This window comes from Dermacentor silvarum, chromosome 3 (genome assembly GCF_013339745.2).
Source record: "Dermacentor silvarum isolate Dsil-2018 chromosome 3, BIME_Dsil_1.4, whole genome shotgun sequence".
Classification (NCBI taxonomy): domain Eukaryota; kingdom Metazoa; phylum Arthropoda; class Arachnida; order Ixodida; family Ixodidae; genus Dermacentor; species Dermacentor silvarum.
In genome coordinates this window covers 45,778,478-45,799,300 of record NC_051156.1, presented here as the reverse complement: position 1 = coordinate 45,799,300, position 20,823 = coordinate 45,778,478, and the positions used below count along the sequence as shown (strand labels likewise).

At 45.8% G+C, this 20,823-nt stretch overlaps 1 protein-coding gene across 1 annotated transcript in view; it reads left to right on the top strand.

Annotated features, from left to right (window-relative positions):
- Nucleotides 1–20,823, top strand: part of LOC125943767 (pre-mRNA-splicing factor CWC22 homolog) — a 90,073-nt gene that overhangs the window by 2,888 nt on the left and 66,362 nt on the right. The window contains exon 2 of the mRNA XM_049663272.1: nt 14,438–14,527. Coding sequence (XP_049519229.1) covers nt 14,498–14,527 — 30 coding nt within the window. The 5' untranslated portion in view covers nt 14,438–14,497. The remainder of the gene's footprint in view (nt 1–14,437; nt 14,528–20,823) is intronic.

The window sequence follows — 20,823 nt, the reverse complement described above, 5'->3', positions numbered from 1 at the left end:
CAAGTTCAACTAAATACATGATGTTTGCCCCCATAAATAAGGTGCGGGATTTCAACTTCCACATTTCTTTTGAAGGCCAGATGTTGATGCAAGTTCCAATTCAGAACATAACCTTAGTTGGAGTTAGTTTGTGGGCCATATCAAAAAAGCTTAAGGCGCAAACATTTGTGCTATGCAATATTTGTGCAATTGTGCCACAAGAAGGCATGTGATAAGAAACACGCCTCCGCGTTTACGCAGTGTGTGTCGGGGGTAGTGTATCTCGCCCCACTTAGTTGTGGGAAAGGGTACATTGAGTAGGCAGGTGCGTGCTTTAATGATCGGCCGCAACGATACCGACTTAATGTGAAGAATGTTTTGGGCCGCCTAATTGCCATACATTGTAATGAATGCAGTGCTGTCCGAAGTTTGCTCGAAGTTGATAGGCTGAGCTGATGGTAAGACAGATATGGAGATGCTACAGGCTTAAACCACAGCTAATTACCCATATGATTTTCCTTGGCTTCATTGCCTTTTGGATTTATATGGTTGTGATTGCCAAAACTCGAGTCTGTTTCCCTTCTCATGCATTCATAGCGAGGGTCTCGAGTCTGGCACCCTTGATGTCATTAGGCACCATACGAGGGTTTATCAGCCACGTACCTGTACTCCTGCGTTCACGTGTTACGTGACTCTATCAGGCAAAAAAGAGTGTTCCAGATCCGCCCGCCATGGCTTGGAGTGGCACTGGCCAACACTCCAAGGGCTAGATCTAGTGCACGTAAATACACGTACGCGTAAACAGTGGACGGATTGATGGTAGGCACTATAGACCAATTTGTAGTGCATCACACGCGTAATGCGAAAGTTGTGGATTCGGCTCCCTCCGGCTACAAGATATCTATTCGCCCTCTTTCATTGTGGTTTTCTACATTGCAGTTTCAAAGACAGCTAATGACCTCCTTGCTCTCCATGGCTTCATTGCCTGTTGGCTTTATATGGTCGTGGTGAATAAAAACCAAGCCCCTCTCTTTCCGTATTTATATATGACCATATAAAGCCTACTGACAACGACGTTACAGAAAGATTGGGAACTTACATGTGGCGGAAATTGAATTGTAGAAAAAAAGTTGCAGTTTCGCCAGAAAGGCGAAGCATCGATTGTGATAGTAAATTAGTAGACAAGCATAGCAGCTTTATCGGCCGTATAAAGTTGTAAATATTCGCTTAATAACTAGACAAACAAGCACGGTGTCACGCGCGCACAGGTAAACATGAACACATCTCGCTCGATGACCGTAGAAACTCGTCAAAATGCTGGAGTGAGAACGCGCGCCGGCGGCAGCGAGCAAATTGACGTTCGAGCTGACTCTAGTTTCAACGCGAACGAAACGTCGAAAGCACAACGCATACGAAGCTACCGGCACTCAGCGCCTTCACTTCGTACCCTTCGCAGATCGCTTTAAAGATGAGGCCTGTACGGGCGCGCACTTCAGCCACATCGCTGATCGCTTTCAAGATAGGCGCCTGCAATGCAACCCCCCACCGTCTCCGTCGCATCCTCCCCGTGCCTCGCGCGCATAGAGTTAGTGTACTGACTCTACAGGAAAAGTTGAGCGGAAAAAGCGGGAACCAATTAGGCGCCGCCATGTTGCTATGACTCATTTTTGTAGCACGAAACATATTCAAAATATTATGCAAAAGGAAGAACTACGCGCGTAGCACGGACAATGTTTGAAGTTCATTCAGTATATTTTTTAGAGCGATTGGATGGCTATTTAGAAAATTATTGTGCAAAATTGACGTTGTCCTAAAGGCTGCGCTTGCAGGCGCTCTACCAGTCAGTATGGTAGAGCTAGATGGCTCTACCATACTGACGCAGGCTCGGGATCGCGTTGCTTGCGCGCCTCGTCTGAATCGCATCTCGTCGTCTGCGCATGCGCGCGAGCATAAGGTAGCAACATGGCAGCGCCCCTTCTGTTCCCGTTTTCAATACATGGGCGCTATGGAGAGCTTTTCCTCTAAAGTTGGTTATATTAACTCTATTCTCACGCGCGAACTAAGACCGCGCGCGCTTCCGGCCGCCTTCCGCTTTCGCGTACGCGAGATTAAGCTGCGGTTGCCGGCTCTCTCTCGCAGGCTTTCAGTCGCATACGGAGCGCGGCGACGGTTTTATCGCTGTTTTCTCACCGGAACCTCACGGCGACGACGACGGCAAAATGCGCTTGGAGTGTCCATACAATTGCTATCGAAATAATAAAGAAAAAGGGACATGAAAGTGGACGAAAAGATAACTTGCCGTTGGTGGGAGCTGAACCCACAACCTACCCATTACGTGTGCGTAGCACTACCAACTGTGCTACGGTGTCGGTTACCAATCCGTCGACTAACTTGGGCATTTTATGTTTACTAGATCCAGTCCTCTGAGTGTTAACCAGCGCCACTCGCAACCATGTTGAGCGGATGCGGAACATTCGTTTTTTTTTTTTTTGCCGGATGGCGTCACGTAACACGTGAATTTAGGAGAGCAGGTATGGGGCCAAGAACCTTCGTTTGCCATCTAGTGATATCAAGGGTTCCAGATTCTAGAGCCAGGCTATTGATGAACGAGGGAAGAAGGACTACGCATGAACGCGATTTTTGTTAATTATGGCCGTATAAAGCCGAAGACAATAAAGACAAGGAAAGCATCGAAAAAAATTAAATTATGGTGTTTTTCGTGCCAAAACCACGATCTGATTATGAGGCGCGCCGTAGTGGGGGACTCCGGAAATTTGGACCACCTGGGGTTCTGTAACATGCACCTAAATCTAAGTACACGGGTGTTTTCGCATTTCATCCGGTAGCCTTGTCATTAGGTAGCATACGAAGGTATATATATATATATATATATATATATATATATATATATATTATACACAGAACCTCTAACATTGTATTACTAAAACCCAGACTTGCAAGGAAAATGTATTTACACTACAGTGCCACGCGTCTTTATTTATATCTTCCGGTGACCTGTTTTTCAGCGGTTGACAAATGTTAAAGCTAATCTCCGAGCTCAAAACTCGCCTTTCTGTATCGTCAGTTCCTCGAACATTACAGCTGCTTTTACCCGTTCGTTATGTTGCAGCCGAGACGTGTGTAATCAGGTTGCGTGCGCGAGGAGAATAGTGGTGTATATTCTAGAACTTATGCTATTTACGCGAGCACTAGCAATGGTCGAAGGTTCATTGTGCCATCTATAAAATATCCGATGCGTCTAATGCGCAGGTCATATTTCGACGAACGCCAATTGCACTCGCCGCTGTCGTTCTCATTTTTACTTGTTTTTGTGTGCACAGGTTCGCCCAATAAAAAGTTAGTTTCGTGAGTCACCGTTCTTGCTGCTGTGCTCTTCACCGTCACTACAACATGACAATATTCTTCTATAATTTCAACGGCGGAACACGATATTTGAAAGCCTGCGCCAGACGAAAGCAGCGTCATCATTGACACGGCTCCTTATATCTCTGTATAAGGTGCATAACAACATTAGAATATAGCTATTTTTTGTTTATATATTTCGAGCTTTCCGCTGGGGATTGGCCTTGTTGACGCAAACCTGTCTTGTAAGGGTAAGGCTACACATTTTTGCATGTGCAAGCGCAGTGACATGCATCAAAACGTGGCTGGTAATGCAGGGCGGCCGAGCCATATGTGGTAATCTACGCGGTCGTCAAGCTGGCACTTGTCGGCGTGCTGATGGTCGCCATGCTCGGCTACGTGCTCGGTTTGCTCGTGGTTGCGTGGGGCCAGCCAACCGGCTGCTGCAACTATCGTTCGGGCCGTTGGTGCTTCTCTTGCGGAGCCTGCTTGTTTGTGCTGCTGTTCGGACTCATGGCGTTGGCAACCACCGTGGGCCTCCTGGGTGCCTTCATTGTTTCGCGGTGCGGCTGTACGCTCGCCGAGCACCTTGGCCAACCCGTCCTCATCGAACCCATAAGGTGCATATTGTCTCTCGTTCTGTTGTGCTATACCCCGGGGAGTATTTCTTAAGAATCCACGTACGACTGCCCATCTCGGCCACCACTTATTGGCTAGAAATGTACACGCGATACGGGTACAGGCAACCCCAGCCGGCCTCCTTTTTTTCTGCTACCCTAGTCCAGCCAATCAGCACTACAGCAGCTGTCGAAATGAATAGCGCACTAGGAGGACACTTACAGAATACGCCATCTGGTGACGTTCATAACGAAGTGTGCAGCCTGCACATATAGGACATATTGACGCTTTTCGCGGAGCAGTTGGTTCTAGAGAAACCAGAAGGCGCTTACGGCTGGCGCGCCATAAGCTGCCTCAGCGACACCACACGAATACGAAAGCATTACCACTTCTACCTTTGTTCTGTGTGATCGGCTGTCGGAAATGCAACCGAGTTTTCGCTAACGCACTGTGCTCCATTCATGCTGGTTTGAATCATGTGGATTGAAGACGCGTTTAGTAGTTGGGTGCAAAAGCAGTGACTGGCATATTAAGGAATGTAATGAATATTTGGGGCGAAGTTCGCGGACCGCTGCTGCAACTGTCCGTACGTGTTTCCGGCACTTCGAGATGTGCGGTTTTTCTCGATGATACAGAAATTTGCTTCAAACCTTCAAAGAAAGGGCTTCAGCCCCGGTACGTCGGCAAGAGTGAGTGCCGCTCGTTAAACAATGATAAAGGGAGTAGCGCCGCTTGCTGTCATTGTAGGTTTCGCGCCCAGTATCTACACCCATCTACCCCAACCGCCACAGAAACTTACGCCCTCTCTTTCGCCAATGTGTCAATGAATAAGTGAATTGGCGCTCACTTGAGTATATATTCCATATATTGTGCACTCACTATATAGAAATGTTTAACTTGGCTGCCGCAGTGTTGTTTTCAAAGTCTGTTTTGTGGACAAAAAAGTTGTCGCAGTTTCACCTAAAAGGCGAAGCATCAATTGCGATAGCCAATTTGTAGAGAGCTATACAGAGTAATGATATTAGCTTTATCAGCTGTATAAGCTTGGACATGCAGCAGCACCGGCAACACGCAAAGCAACACGCAGAAGAGACGCCTACTTCTGCAGCCCTTAAGGGAGCACGGCGCAGAACGCGCGTTTGTTCTCCGCGTTGCGTCACTCCCCGTGAAAGCGCGCGCCCCTCGAGCCCTTTCACTCGCACATACAGCGTTCGGCGCGCGACGACGATTTCATCTCCATTGACGTCATACGGTACCTCACGGCGACGGCGGCGCCGACGGCAGAAATCTGCTTTTGAGTGTCCATATAATTGCTATCGCAATAATATATAGCGGTGGCTCAATCATGTTTTATATCATATTGCTAATGTCACCACAATATTTCCTGATTCTTAGTGTTCTGTCGCCTGTCAGTGGCTCCTTAACACTGCCAAGCTGTTTGACACGGCTTTCTTGCCAAGGAGGCCAACAGCATATGTATAGATGTGGGAAAATCACTTGAATTGAAAATGAGTAAATTGTATTTGTTACATTTTTCAGAAATATACCGCATATAATATACCACATATGTTGTTCGTGCTTAAAGGCTTTTAATATTTTTAAGCTTCATAACAGTCATATGTATACTCTATAGTTCTTGATCTACGTGACTATTGCTAAATCTCGATGCAGTTTTTCATAATCACATATGGATACCCTGCTTTTTTTCTTGTTTATCAGAAAATATATCTTTCAAGTCTACAGTTCACGTTATAAGCGCACTGTTGCTAAATCGTTTCCATGTACTGTTATTCGTGCGTAAGTTTACCGCGGAAGCAATGTTTTAAAGGAAACTATTTGTTCATAAACTAAATGTAAAACGGAAGACGTTGATGTATCGTCTTGCATAAACTAGAAGGCTGCCCGAAGTCTTTCAAAGATTACGTTGCATGCTCTTTCCTGCCTTCAAGAAAGGCTCGTTGATATGACAGATGCGCACATTTCTTGTTCTCTCGTTGATCTGACGGTTGCATAGCAGCGACATACCATTGTCATGCTGTTTCTTTGCAAAGGTGTCCAAAGAAGGTATCCCAGTACGCTCAAACACGACATAATGAAAGCGTGCTTCAGATGTTCTAAAACAACTACTGCGACGCATGGCGCCATCCTTCTACCGTCAATTCAGTTGGGAACTTACGTCTTTTGTACGTGTAACTCTCCAAGTAGTGCCGGTTACAACGACCTGGTTGAGTACTATATTGTATAACGGAGCTGAATATGTTCATTTAGCAAGCTTGGAACCGATGTGGTCTTTTCATAGTGCATTTTAGGGCACACAAGCTGTGGTGTAAACAGTAACAGAATGGGTCCCAAGGGAAAGACAGTCGACAGCGACTGACGTGAATGTGATTAAGCACTTTTGAGGCATAGGATAGATTCAGCAGGCGAAAGAGTTGGGCCATTCGAAAATCGCTGAGAGGGTTTCGTACTGCGGTGATCATGATGTGTGTTACCATTATGTGAGCACAGCTTGCTTTATTTGACCTTTATTTTTGAGGAAGCTCCGTCTTACGTTTTTCAGATGTCTTTATTGACATATTAATGTAACTTTATTTGACACAAATGAAGTTTTCACTGAATCGCTAAGTGATAGGGTTTCACCGCTTCTACTCTGCATGCGGCTGGTACTTTACTGTTCCATTTTCAATAATTGGTCGCAGGTTTCTCCAGGCGGTAGTAAAACAGCACATCGGCGGCGATACCTTAATAAAGGTCTCCACAGCGGTGAGCGCCGAATACATGGTCGGAGCACTTGCACGCTTCGACGAATGCGAGGAGAACAATTTCAGCGCTTACCGTATAATGGGCGAGCCGTTCGTCCGCAACTTGTCTGTGGCCTACGGCTACGAGAAGCAGGTGGCCTTTCTCTGGGACGGCTTCGACTGGACGCAGCTGTATAAGCAGCTGGATGGCATCGCTGGTCCTCTCGGCGGCGGCACGGTCGACCTCAGCAAGTTGAAAGAGCTGGGAAAACTGCTTAGTCCTTTGAAGAATTTCTCACTGGATATTCCAAAACCCCCCTCCGAGCCGGATCTCAGCACCCAGGTGATCTCTCGTGCAAAAGCTCTGCGATTTGGGAGCTCTGCAAGAAGTCGAAGTATATACCTTGCGGTGCTAGGACTAACTGAGGCTCCAAGGACGTAGCCTGGGGGAGGGGGGGGGGACATACCACCGCCCCCCTAGATGTATTCTTGTGTACCTGCGATACCTGGTATAAAATTACCTACCGCCGGCTGCCGGGCCTCTCTCCTTCGTCGAAATGCGTGCCCGCCCTCGCCCCGAAAAAACATTCATGACTTCGTGACTGGTGACCATTTCTTTCCTCAAAAGCGGTATTTAAAGGCGAACTCGTCGCATTTTGTCACCGCTCGCTAAAGACACTCCCTAGCATGTCACTCTACATCAATCACAGAAGCACACATAGTGTTGCTATCCTTAGTTCCAGACACAATTAACGGCATTGCTTACGTGGCTGAGGAGCCGGCCACCACATAGGCATTCTTGTCTTTCGAACGCTTGCTCTTCAACACGAAGAAACTGTATTCCATAGGCAGCTTATCAAAAACGGTCGTCCATTTATTCAATGCCAATTCACTACTTTTTTCCAAAATGTTGGTTTAAAACTTACCTCATTATCCTTGGCGAATAAATTATCGTTAGAAAATGTTTTTAGGTGCTTTGAGTTGGACAAGGTGATCTGAACAATGCTAAAGTACTGTTTTACTGACAGTAGTTGAAAAGTATCTGCTTGTATGCGAGGTAATGTGTAGTGACATACGCTTCAGGCAAAAAAAATTAAATAGTGGGGTTTTACGTGCCAAAACCAGTTCTGATTATGAGGCACGCCGTAGTGGGGGACTCCGGAAGTTTGGACCACCTGGCGTTCTTTAACGTGCACCTAAATCTAAGTACACGGGTGTTTTCGCATTCAGTCAGTGCGCACGGAGTGAACAAAATTACAACGATCCTTTTATATTCTTACTTGAAGCATGCGCCAAGGCTCATCTTCCACAACACACCCACTGTTATTCTAATGGTATTCATTAGGTACGTTTCCACTAGGCGCATCAATACATATTTTTGAGGTAGCAACAGGTAGGGAATGTAGATATCAGTACACATTAGGCCAAAATGTTTACAACTTTCAAGTGAATTTTCTTGGTGCATAGGCTATGGGGTGAAAACATGCTAACTGAACAACGTATGTCTTTTCAATCTCCTACAGGGAGAGCTTTGTAGTGATTTTTGGAAGCACCATCTGTGTTAATGTCGAGGTATGTGTCATAGGCAGAAATTCTCAACATTGCTCCTTCGTCCATCTGTCGACCTTTACCGCACTGCGCTAGCTTGACACAATACACAATGCATTCAATAAAATAATGTGCGATCGAAGCTGAGTGGAAAGATTGATCGATCTTGTTATCGATCGATCTTCAGTTAGAAGTTCAGCACCGTCGAGCGGGTACTTCTTTCTAATATCATACGCATTTATGGGCGATAAGTCTAACTTCCCTGCTGCATTAAAGCAATGTTTCTGTCGTGATTAAAACACTTGTATAACTCAGTCGGGAAGTAACAACAAAGTAAAGTAATTTTGTATATTATTGAATGGACGTAATAGAAAGTTGTTGAAGTTAGGCCATTGTTTGAAATTATTCTTTAACCAACAGGATGTCTGAAATTAACGTAAATGCCCCAGGAGGACAGTGTCCCGCAATAAAGGCATCTGCAACCTAATTAGCGAACTAGTGTTAGCATGTATAGATATATAATTATAAATTTGCCAAGAGCTGCAAAGACTTTAGTAAAGTGCAATAAAACCTAAAATACCGACAGGAAAGTTCTTAGTTATTTTGATGTTCTATTGGGCTCTTTCTAATACAATTATAAGCGCTCATTTTAGGGTAATTAAGAAGAAGCTTTAGCTGGAGAGCTTCTGTCTAAATACATGCAAACGGAGAAATCAATTATGTCGGCAACCGTAGCTCTATACTTATTTTATTTAATAAGTACTGCATACACGTAGTCCATGCAGGAAGGGCAAACATAAGAAAAAGAAAAAAATGATCGGTACATGGGAAGACAATCGTACAAAACTGCGAATACAATTTTCACAAAGCCAAGCGATTCAATTCATCGATGGTGCACGGAAAAAATGCGTGCTGAAATATGTTGTTTGAGGCTAAATAGAGAGTTAAAGCATTTGGATGATTGCGTCATCGGGTTTATTGCATATAAAATTAACAAAAAATCTAGTGCCTGTAGGAAGCGGGTTTTTTACTTTCGAGTTTCTTTCAAAAAGTTTCTAATATATCCAGATTCAAGAAGCGAAATAATTGAGTCGTTGAAAAATTTCGTTCATTGAAATGAATTATACCTTCTGTATCAAATTCACACCTTTACCTAGGAAATAAGATATAGGAAGTTTGTAAATTTTAACTAATAATATTGTTAGACGACGCCCGAGAAGGCAGAGCTCTTGTATTGTCACACAGCGCGAGGCAGCCCACGAAAACCAACAAGACAAAATGATCATGATTATGAGGATGGGCGTATACGGATGGGATTATGAGGATGGGGATGAACTGCACAGTTAGCGCTCACACTAACTCCCCCCCCCCCCCCCCCCCCACGAAAGCGGCCGGTAACGCAGCGAGTCAGAAACTGTCGGAACGCCGAAGATACGGCTTCAGGCGAGAGACGTGAACAATTTCAGTGCTGCGGCAACGGCGGTCAGTAACCGAAGTAACAGGAGCTACGCGATAGTTCACGGCAGATGTTCTTTCAAGCACGGTATATGGGCCGCGATACCTGTGAAGAAATTTTTCACAGAGCCCTGGCACTCGAACAGGTGTCCACAGGAGCACTTCGTCGCCTGGGTGGAACGAAATGACACGACGGGTTGCATCACAACAAACTTTCCTCTTGTCCTGAATGGTCGCGGTGTGGGCGCGCGCAATTTCGCGGCAGTGGGCGACGCGGGCGGCGAACTCCTCTGGTAGAAATGTGGATGGACAGAAGGCGTAGACAGAAAAGTGGTGTCCAAAACAAAAGACGCTGCACGGCCGTACACGAGGAAAAATGGGCTGTAGTTTGTTGTGCGTTGAACGGCAGTATTATATGCAAACGTGACGAAAGGAAGTATAGTGTCCCAGTTTGTGTGGTCGGGTTTCACATACATGGAGATCATGTCGGACAGAGTTAGATGGAAACGCTCGGTTAGACCATTGGTCTGGGGATGGTACGCAGAGGTGGTCTTATGGATAGTGTTTGAGGCTTGCAGGACTTCAGCAAGAACATGGGAAAGAAATGGCTTGCCACGGTCACTTAGAAGAACACGAGGTGCACCGTGGCGCAAGATAATGGCTTGCAGGACAAACTCGGCGACCTCAGAGGCCGCACCAGAAGGAAGAGCTGCCGTCTCAGCGTAGCGAGTGAGCTAGTCTACGGCGGTGACAATCCAGCGGTGACCAGCGGGTGTAAGCGGAAGGGGTCCGTATAAGTCGATGGCCACGAATTCAGAGGGAACGGACGGGCACGGCAATGGTTGTAAAGGGCCGGCGGGATGAGAGGTCGAACGTTGTCGACGTTGGCATGACGCACACGAACTGACGTACTTGGCAACACTAGTAGACAGGCCAGGCCAGAAACAGCGAGTCTTAATGCGGTCGTAGGTTTTATGAAATCCTAAGTGGCCAGCCGTTGCGTCGTCGTGAAAAGCTTGTAAAATTTGCAGTCGAAGTGAGCGGGGGACGACTGGCACCCATCGCTGACCGGTAGGGTGGTAAACTTGCCGCAATAATGAGCCATCATAATGTTTAAACCGTGCGAGTTGTCGTCTTAAGCGGCTGTTGGGAGGACGGCATAAGCCAGTGAGCCGGTCGATAATTGTGCGGCAGTACGTATATGCACGTTGGAGGGAGGCGAGGTCTTTTGAGGACAAAATGTCGACCGAGGTCACGAACCGTACCGGGGCCATGGTTGTGGTCGGTTGGCTGGGCAGTGCCGAACGGAGGGAAGGTGAGACATGGGCATTTGGCGACAGCGCGCAACGAGATAAAGCGTCAGCATCTTGATGTTGCCTGCCAGACCTATACATGACGGTATAGTCGTACTCCTGTAAACGCAGAACCCAACGGCCGAGGCGTCCGGACAAGTTCTTCAGGGAGGACAACCAACACAGAGCATGGTGGTCAGTCAGAATTGTGAATTGGTGGCCATATAAATAGGGGCGAAACTTTTGTATGGACCATACGATGGCGAGGCATTCTTGTTCGGGGACAGTACAGTTTCGCTCAGCAGGAGAAAGTGTACGACTCGCTCTTCAGACGCATGGTTCCGCTGCAGTAGGACAGCGCCTATTCCATGCCCACTGGCGTCAGTGTGGAGGATAGCAGAGGCTGTGGTATCAAAGTGACGAAGCACTGGTCCTGATGTGAGGCATCGCTTGAGGGTCTGAAAGGCGGCTTCGCATTCATCCGTACAGGTAAAGGGTGTGGTCGTGGTCAGGAGTTTATGAAGAGGAGCTGCGATAGTCGCGAAGCCACGGACAAAGCAGCGGAAGTACGACGCTAATCCGAGAAAGCTGCGAAGGTCTTTAGGTGTGGTTGGTGTAGGGAAATGCTGTACAGCAGCGACCTTGTCGAGATCTGGCTCAATGCCGTGCTTGCTGACCACGTGACCTAATACTTTGATGCTGCGGCTCGCAAATTGACACTTCTTAGTATTGAGCTGGAGACCGGCCTTGGCTAGACACGTGAGAACGTCGTCTAAACGTTCTAGGTGCTGGGAGAAGCTGGACGAAAAGATGACAATGTCGTCCAGGTAGCATAGGCAGGTTTTTCATTTGAGGCCGCGTAGTACGGTATCAATCATTCGTTCAAATGTGGCTGGCGCATTGCACAGACCAAAAGGCATTACGTTGAATTCGAAAAGGCCATCAGGTGTTGCAAACGCTTCTCGTTGTCGGGCTCATGCATCGGGATCTGCCAATATCGAGAACGCAAGTCGAGGCTCGAAAAGTATTCGGCACCTTGTAAGGTATCCAAAGCATCGTCAATACAGGGCATAGGATATACAGCCTTACGGGTAATTTTGTTTAGTGCCGTATAATCGACGCAAAAGCGTACCGAACCGTCCTTTTTTGACTAGGACAACAGGAGACGAGCAAGGGCTTGCTGAAGGCCTTATAACGTTCCGTGTGAGCATGTCGTTGACTTGGTCTGCTATAACTTTCCCTTCAGCAGACGATACACGGTAAGGGCGGCGACGAATGACGCGGGAACGACGACGGGGTGAGCGAGAAGACGGGGACATGTTTTGAGACAACAGAGGTTTTAAAGCGTAGAGAATAGATGCATTATACGCTGATCTGAAATATCCCACCGATAAGTGAGTAAGCCTTTTGCCAAATCCATGTTAAAATTGACAGAGCGTTGCATAAACCGTAATTTCCTTAAACCGATTTGTGAGCTTTACAGCTCTAACAGTGTAGTTTACAGAACTGCGACGTTTGTTTTTAATTTTTTTAGGTGCAGAGTTACGGATTTGTAAAATTCTTGCTTTCATATTATGGAGTTTGCTAATTATGGGCTATTTTTCTAATGATGATGATGTTTGGTGTTTTATGGCGCAAGGGCCAGGTATGGCCAAAAAGCGCCAGACACGTTTTCTAAAAAAAATTTCGCGTCCTATATTAACTAGACATTAAGCTTTCCCTCACATGCAGCTAATTTCCCATAAAAGCAGCTCTCCGTTTTACATTTACTTCTATAAGGAAATCGGTTTTCGAGGCGCTGGGCTAAAGCTTCCTCTTATAAGCTATTCACTAAAAATCGCCCGAGGCCGTTATCACTTCTGCATAGTCCCAGATGTCTTCATATTGCCCGTAGTAGTAGTGAGGCCCAGGCTACGAACCTGGCCAATGCAAGTGGACAACACTTAGTGCACTCCCCAACACTTTCGAGTATTCGTCTCACAAGAACAGTGCACGTGTGATATTTAGGGCAAGAATGTCACATCTACTTCAATCTTAAAGCCTTTGGTGTTCTTTGGTGGAAAGCTTAGCTGTTCCTTATCATTCCAAGAGCAACTTGCAAGCGTCCAAGCACTCTTCTCGGCGGCCATTAACAATTATCGCGTCAGGTGGTGCGACTGGTTCGGGCCACAAAAATATGGCCGCACATTGTCCGTACTTCTGCCCACATGCATCCACGTAACGTAAACGGCACTCAGCGAGCTCTCGACTTTACCCACTGGTCTTTTCAATAATTTTTGAATATGTGTCTGAGTTTATATTGTTACACTCGTGTAGAATATGCGCCTCAGTTTATATAAAGCCTTTCAAAATCGAAATAATTGAAATTGAAATAATGAGTTATCGGAACATCATTCCACTGTAATTTCTTCATTTCGATTGATTGCACACTACACATCGCAAAAGACATGGCGCCTTGAACTCATTACATATAGACAAGAAAAATGCCCAAACGAACGAACTCTTGTTGGAAAAAACGTAGGCGTGCTGACACGAACGCTAGCAGAGGTAGATGGACAGCAGAAACGCCTTTTGTGTTTCCGTTTTTTCCTCCTTGCCTCCGTGTCTGCACGCCTCATGAACCAACATGAGCCCTCACAAACTAGTTCGTTTTTGTCATTCTCAACGAACACTGTCATGTGCCGTGGGCGCGTAACGATTTTCTGCGAATTGGCACCTACCAATTCGGATTGTAATATACTTGGGCTACTATAATAATTATTATTGCAGTAGCACTGGCAACGGAATATTGGCTGTAGATAATTTTCGTCTGCAAACTTGTCCGGAGAAAAAGTTATTTCAAACGAAATAAAACTTGCGCGTCGCAAGGTTTTACCAACCTGGCCTGACCTACATTGAGACGTCGAAATTGTCACCTCTCCTCTTTAGACGAGCTGCATGGAGTAGCTATTTTAACCGTATCGGAAGCTAATTAGACCGACGCACAGTGAATGAGCTAGGTATATCGATTCGCCATGTAGTAAGCTTCTACAATGCCTGAAATAGCCAAGGAAGGAGAACCATGAATTGTGCTGGACTGGCCCTGCACAAACTCAAAGAAAAGAGCATGGTGCAAACCGCGCGAGCGCTGCGCTGTCAATCAGACGATAAAAGTGCTGCACATCCAGAACCAGCTTGGTATGTGCAGCGAAATTGAAGATACTGATTGGTACAACGCTTTGCACAAAGTTCAGGTGGCAGAGCTCTTGCTGATGACGGTGACGCTTGACACGTCCTGCTGCGAGCATGTCTTTCGGTATCTCACAAATTACCTACAATTGCGTTTCCCTATTTGCTTTCTAACGATGCATCGATATCTACTAGCTAAATATATCCAACTTTGCGGTAGGTGAGAAACATGGCCTGTATTCTCTATTCTGTCATTTTCTCACCTATTTTCAGGTGCGTACAATTAATACAAATACTGATAATGCCGAGAAACTCAAACAGGCCTTGGAAGATATGAAGCCAGTTGCAGCAGCTGCCGGTATGGTGAGTGCAACTGATATGAATGATTGCGCATATTATGCGCAGCCTGTTCCTTGTATTGTAGAGAGATGCGATCGGATTTTGTCGCTTTTAAAATATGTGGATACAATTCTAGTAACAAACGCTCGCCATATGAACTTTAAATACTAAATAACTAAGTTTAGACAGCTTTCCGTACGCCTGCTATAAGCTCGCGTTTTCGCAAATGCTACATAAAGATTGGCGATAATGGCTCAAAATAACTGCGGAGCAAGTGAAAAAGCACTTATTCTAGCCAAGGTAAAGCGGGCCGCACTTGAATAACCGCGTGCGCGAGCCAATCAATCGGTCTTACTTCTATTTCGATTGACCTATAGGTTCGGTAAAGCAGCATCTATGAATACACCGTTTGTGTATAAAGAGTACAGGTAATATTTGGGAGCTATGATAAATATCTCGAGCCATTCTGAATCTCCAGTTCAGGTGAACAGGACCGCGTGAGGATTGGCTAAGGGAGGGCCACCGTCGAAGGAAATGAATAGTAGTGCAATAGAGATGTTCTGTTGCGCTGCTATAAGTGCATGGTAGTTTGCGATTTGCATACTGAAGCGGTTTATGCTTAGTCTTGAGGGACAAGCAGCTGATATAAATAAATGGGTGTGCCTTTTGCGAGTTTCTTTGATTGCGGATTACTGTAGGCGTTATCCACGTCCCCAGTTTGGCTGAAATGGTTAAGAAACGACTGTCCTTTTGTTACCACATTCGCCGTAGACATGGTGTTTCCCAGCACAACCATACCGCATTGATCAATAATTTACTGATGGAAATAATTAACAATAATTAAATCTGCAATTATTATTCATGCATTTCATTCAAATTCCAGCTAATAAAGCGGAAAGTAAACACAAATGCTCCACGGATGCACGCCAATGCGTTCAACTCATACGCCAGGCAGCGAAAGTATGAGGTAGTTCGACGCTTTCGGAAAACCTAGTGATCTATTCCGCCAAACTTGTCCAGGAATTTTGGACGATGTCCCTTCGACTGTTTGTCTAACCTCACTCCAATGAACCAGAGGAACATATTGAGCCGTAGAAAAAAATTATACGAAAGGCTGCGCCATTTTAGCAACTTTCAGTTAGAGAACTTGAGATCTTGTAAATGTATTTACTACATGTTATGACAGGTTTTTTTTTGTTTACCGTTTCGTACGGTTCTGTGAGGCGGTGCCTCACCGAACCCAATTGAGGGCCAATCCGTTTTTTTCAAAAAACCCACACAAACATTTAATAAAACTAAAACGAAAAGCAACCCATAAAATAAACACTCAACGAACAATCACAGCAACAAATGCACTTAAGTTAGGATGGTATCAACAGTACGCGAGTCCGGGCTGATCACGAGGGTGAGGGTATGTAGAGCATGGGAGGCGGCGAAACAACGAAAGACGTTGCGTTCGTCTCACCAAAAGTCGGTGTATTGGATCGCTGGGTAGTTTACCAGAGCGCGGCAGCTTTGGCTCAGAAGAGAGGAAAGGCAGGCGGCTTGGCGGCACGGGCAGATGGCGGCGGCTTTCTGGCCAGGCAGCTGGGTGTGGAAAATGGGCCCGTAGCCCAACTGCTCACGTTCTGCCCACGGGCGCAGAAGCTCGCCGGCCTCGGGCAGCAGTTCGCGATCGGGTAGAATGGCGACGCCCGAGAACAGGATGGCAGAAGACCCCGGTCGGGTGAAGTCCTGGTGGCTCGGGTCTGGAACCCGACGGCCCGTCTTCGCCCCCGGTCCGGTGGCCGACCTTCTCCTGGCGTCGCTTCCTGGAACATCTCCCCCCTTCTACCAGCGCGCCTCGCTTTTCTATCTCTCTGGCTGATTGTTGTTTTGCTGATTGGCTCAAAGCTTCGTGTTTTATTCTGATTGGACGCCTTTTCTTTTTATTTTCTCTTCTTGCGCCGCGTGTTCACGTGCCGGACGCTCTTCGACGTTATCGTCTTACATCCAGCACGGAATTCGCCTTCGCGCGCGCACTCCTTGTCGTCTGCTTCTTGTTTATCTCCATTCACCGCACCGTGTCGCGCACTCTACACACCACACTACAAAATCATCATCAACCTATATTTATGTCCACTGCAGGACGAAGGCTTCTCCCTGCCATCGCCAATTACTCCTGTCTTGTGCTAGCTGATTCCAAATTGTGCCTGCAAAGTTCCTAATTTCATCACCCCACCTAGTTTTCTGCCGACCTCGACTCCGCTTCCCTTCTCTTGGTATCCATTCTGTCACTCGAATGGTCCACCGGTTATCTATCCTATACGCATTACATGGCCAGCCCAGCTGCATTGTTTCCTTTTAATGTCAACTAAAATATCGGCTATCCCCGTTTGCTCTCTTATCCACACCGCTCTCTTCCTCTCTCTCTCCTAATGTTAGGCCTAACATTTCTCGTTCTATCGCTCTTTCTGCCGTCATTAACTTGTTCTCGAGCTTCTTTGTTAACCTCCAAGTTTCTGCCCCATATATTAGCACCAGTAGAATGCAATCGTACACTTTTGTTTTCAAAGACAGTGGTATATACCTCCCAGTCAGAATTTGGTAATGCCCGTATGCACTCCAACCCAATTTTATTCTTCTATGAATTTCTTTCTCGTGATCAGGGTCCCCTGTGAGTAATTGACCTAGATAAACGTACTCCTTTAGAGACTCTAGAGGCTGACTGGCGATCCTGAATTCTTGTTCCCTTGCCAGGCTATTGAACATTATCTTTGTCTTTGGATATTAATAATGAACCCCACTGTTACACTTTCTTGGCTAAGGTACTCAATCATATGTTGTATTTCATCCGCATTCTTGCTGAATAGGACAATGTCAACTGCAAACCGAAGGTTACTCAGTTATTCGCCGTTGATCCTCACTCCTAAGCCTCGCCAGTCTAAGAGCTTGAATACTTCTTCTAAGCATACAGTAAATAGGATTGGATAGATTGTGTCTGCTTCCCTGGCCCCTTTCTGGATAGTTAACTTTCTACTTTCCTTGTGGAGAACCAAGGTAGCTGTGGAATCCTTGTAAATGTTTGCTAAGATATTCACGTATGCCTCCTGTACTCTTTGATTACGCAATGCCTCTATGACTGATGGTATGTCTACTGAATCAAATGCCTTTTCATAATCTATGAAAGCTATATACAGAGGTTGATTATACTCCGCATATTGCTCGATTACGTGATGGATGACATGGATATGATCCGTCAAAGAATATCCCTTCGAATATCAGCCTGTTCTTGGTTGGCTGAAGTCACGTATTACCCTCATTCTATTGGAAATTATCTTGCTGAATACTTTATACAATACTGGAAGCAAGTTAATGAAATTATAATTCTTAAATTTTTTAACGTCTCCCTTCTTATGGATTAGTATAATGCGGGCGTTCTTACACCTCTTTGGTACATTGAAGTTGTGAGGCATCGCGTATAAAGGGCCGCAAGCTTTTCAAGCATGATATCGACTGTTATTCGACTGTTATTCCATCTTTTCCAGCAGATTTCCTCTGGTCATGTCTTGCAAGGCCCTTCTAACCTAATCACTAGTTGTAGAAGGAGCCTCTGCATCCTATTCATCGCTACTTCGAATGAAAGTAGCTTGGGTGCTCTGGGCGCTGTACAGGTCAATATAGAATTCTTCCGCTGCTTTTATTATGTCATCGAAATTGCTGATGAAATTACCCTGCTTATCTTTCAGCCCATGCATCTTGCTTTGTCCTATGCCCAGGTTTCTTCTCACATATTTCATGATGCGTCCATATTATACTGCTCCCTCAATCATTTCCAGGTTGTGATTTCGAATATCCCTTACTTTCTTCTTGTTGATCAGTACTGACAGTTCATCGAATTCTATCTGATGTCTTGGGTTTGACGCTTTTATTTTTGTCGTTTCTTTATTAGGGCCTTTGTTACTTGTGAGATCATACCTAGTGGTTGCCTTGGTGCCTTACCTCCGGTTTCAATTGTTGCTTCTGAGATCAGCCTAGTTACAGTTTCATTCATTACCCCTATGTTGTCTTGATCTTCCTGTTCTAAAGCTGCGTATTTGTTTGCGAGCACCAGCTGAATTGGTCTGCTTTTGCCGTTGCTGCACCTAGGTTGGCCTGTTTCTTCTTAACTAATTTATTCTTTCTCTCCAAACTGAGAGAAATCCTAGACCTCACTAATACCCGTGCCACACGGGCAAAGTAAAGTGCACTTTGAGCGAGTGCACTTCTGGGCTAGTGTCATTCGCAGGCTGCCACACGGGAACGCTTAATGACACTCATTGCAGAGCGCACTCGCCGGCGAATGTGTTCGGCGAACTCCCTTCGCGGCGGCGAAGTGTGTAGCCTCGTTAGCAATGCTTAGAAGATACATAGTGATATTGAAAGAACAGTCGGGAGTAATTTTAATAACATTGTTTTAAATTGCTAACCTTACAAGATAATTAAATGTGCCACACCGCAAGAAAACAAGAAGATAAGCAAAAATGTTGCAGTGGCTTAGCTCGGCTATGCCAGGATATATGTAGCGTTAGAAAAGGTTCAGCTGATTATTCTTAGCTTTCCTGGTTGTCTAGATTGTCAAGGATTAGCTTGATTGTCATGCTTACTGCTGCTCCAATGACACACACAAACGCCAGTCAGAAGCGCAGCGGCTCCAGCGCAGTGTCAGACGGCGACTGCACAGCGAGCGCGCGCCAGCGCCAGTGCGTCTACCATGGCTACGACGTCACTCCTCTGGAATGCGCAGACCGGCGGCGGTGAGTCGCGCGCGGCGGCGGCGGAGTGCGCGAGAGGTGCCGGCTCCGGTGCGCAAGCCGTGTGGCATCACTGATCCTTGCGCATGCGCAGCACGGCTCTTGATGTGCCGCGCGAAACGGGCTTGGCTAGGCCAGTGTAGCTAACGCTACAAAAGCGACTCGCTCTCGGGCTGTTCACGACCACGCTGGGCTATGACTGCGCAGTTATTTGGCAGATCGAGTCGTTTTGACTACTGCTGGTCAAGTAGCCGTCGTTGCTGGCGCCTGTAAAGGTGGATTTCAAATGTTCTTGCTAACAATAATAAACTTTTTTCGTGCACACATTTTTATATTATTAAATATATGCTTTCCCGTCAGACTCCCTATCGCGATGGCCATGAATTTGTCAGAAAATTTTTCTTTCTCGTGTAGCAGCGCGCCGCGAAAAGGAAACTCAGCGCGCTGAAGTGCACTCGCTCAAAGTGCACTTTACTTTGCCCGTGTGGCACGGGTATTACCTATGGTCACTGCACTTTACCTTAACTAACACTTCTACATTCTGCACTACGCTGGGATCGGCAGAGCATATGAAATCTATTTCATTCCTTGTTGGTCCATTAGGGCTTTTCCAGGTCTACTTCCTGCTGCTGCGCTTCCCGAAGAAGTTATTGATTATTCGGAGCCTATTCCTTACCGCGAATTCTACCAACATTTCTCCTCTAGTGTTACTTAAATCGATACCGTAGTTACAAATTGCTTGCACACCAACCTGTTTTTCCCCCACTTTTGTATTGAAGTCGCCCATTGCTGCACTATACTGAGTTTGGACCTTTCTCATTGCTAATTCAACATCTTCATAAAACTGTTTTATTTCTTCATCATCGTGACTGAAGGTTGGGGCGTAGGCTTGTACTACCTTCAGTCTATACCACATATTCAGCTTTATTACGACGACTGCTACCCTCTCACTAATGCTGTAGAATTCATCAATGTTGCCCGCCATGTCCTTATCTACCAGAAATTTTGCCCCGAATTCTCTTTTATCTTGAAGACCTCTGTAGCAGAGGATGTGGCCGTTAGTCGGCACTGTATAAGCCTCATCAGTTCTTTTAACCTCACTAGGCCAATAATTTCCCAGACAATGCCACTTCCGTTGATAATCCAGGTATAAAACCGAACTGAGATGAAGTATTAAGTGAATGTTTATCAAGAAACGTAGACAGTCTTGAGTGAATTAACTTTTCTATTGGCTTAGAGAACAACGTGAAAATAGATATGGGTCTGTAGTTTCCTAGATTATTTCTGTCGCCGCCTTTAAACAAGACTATTACTTTAGCTACCTTCATTTTCTGAGGAAATATGCCGGTACTTAAGACAAGGTTATAAACGTCGGTTATACAAGGAGTGATGATGTCAAGGACGAATATTACTGGTTGCATTTTTATGCGATCGATGTCTTCACATCTGGTTTTTTTAAGCGCCGTGAATGTGTTAAACACTTCGCTACAGTATGTTGGAGTGAAAAAAATTGATGACTCGGAAGGAGACCTCAAATAGTCATGTATG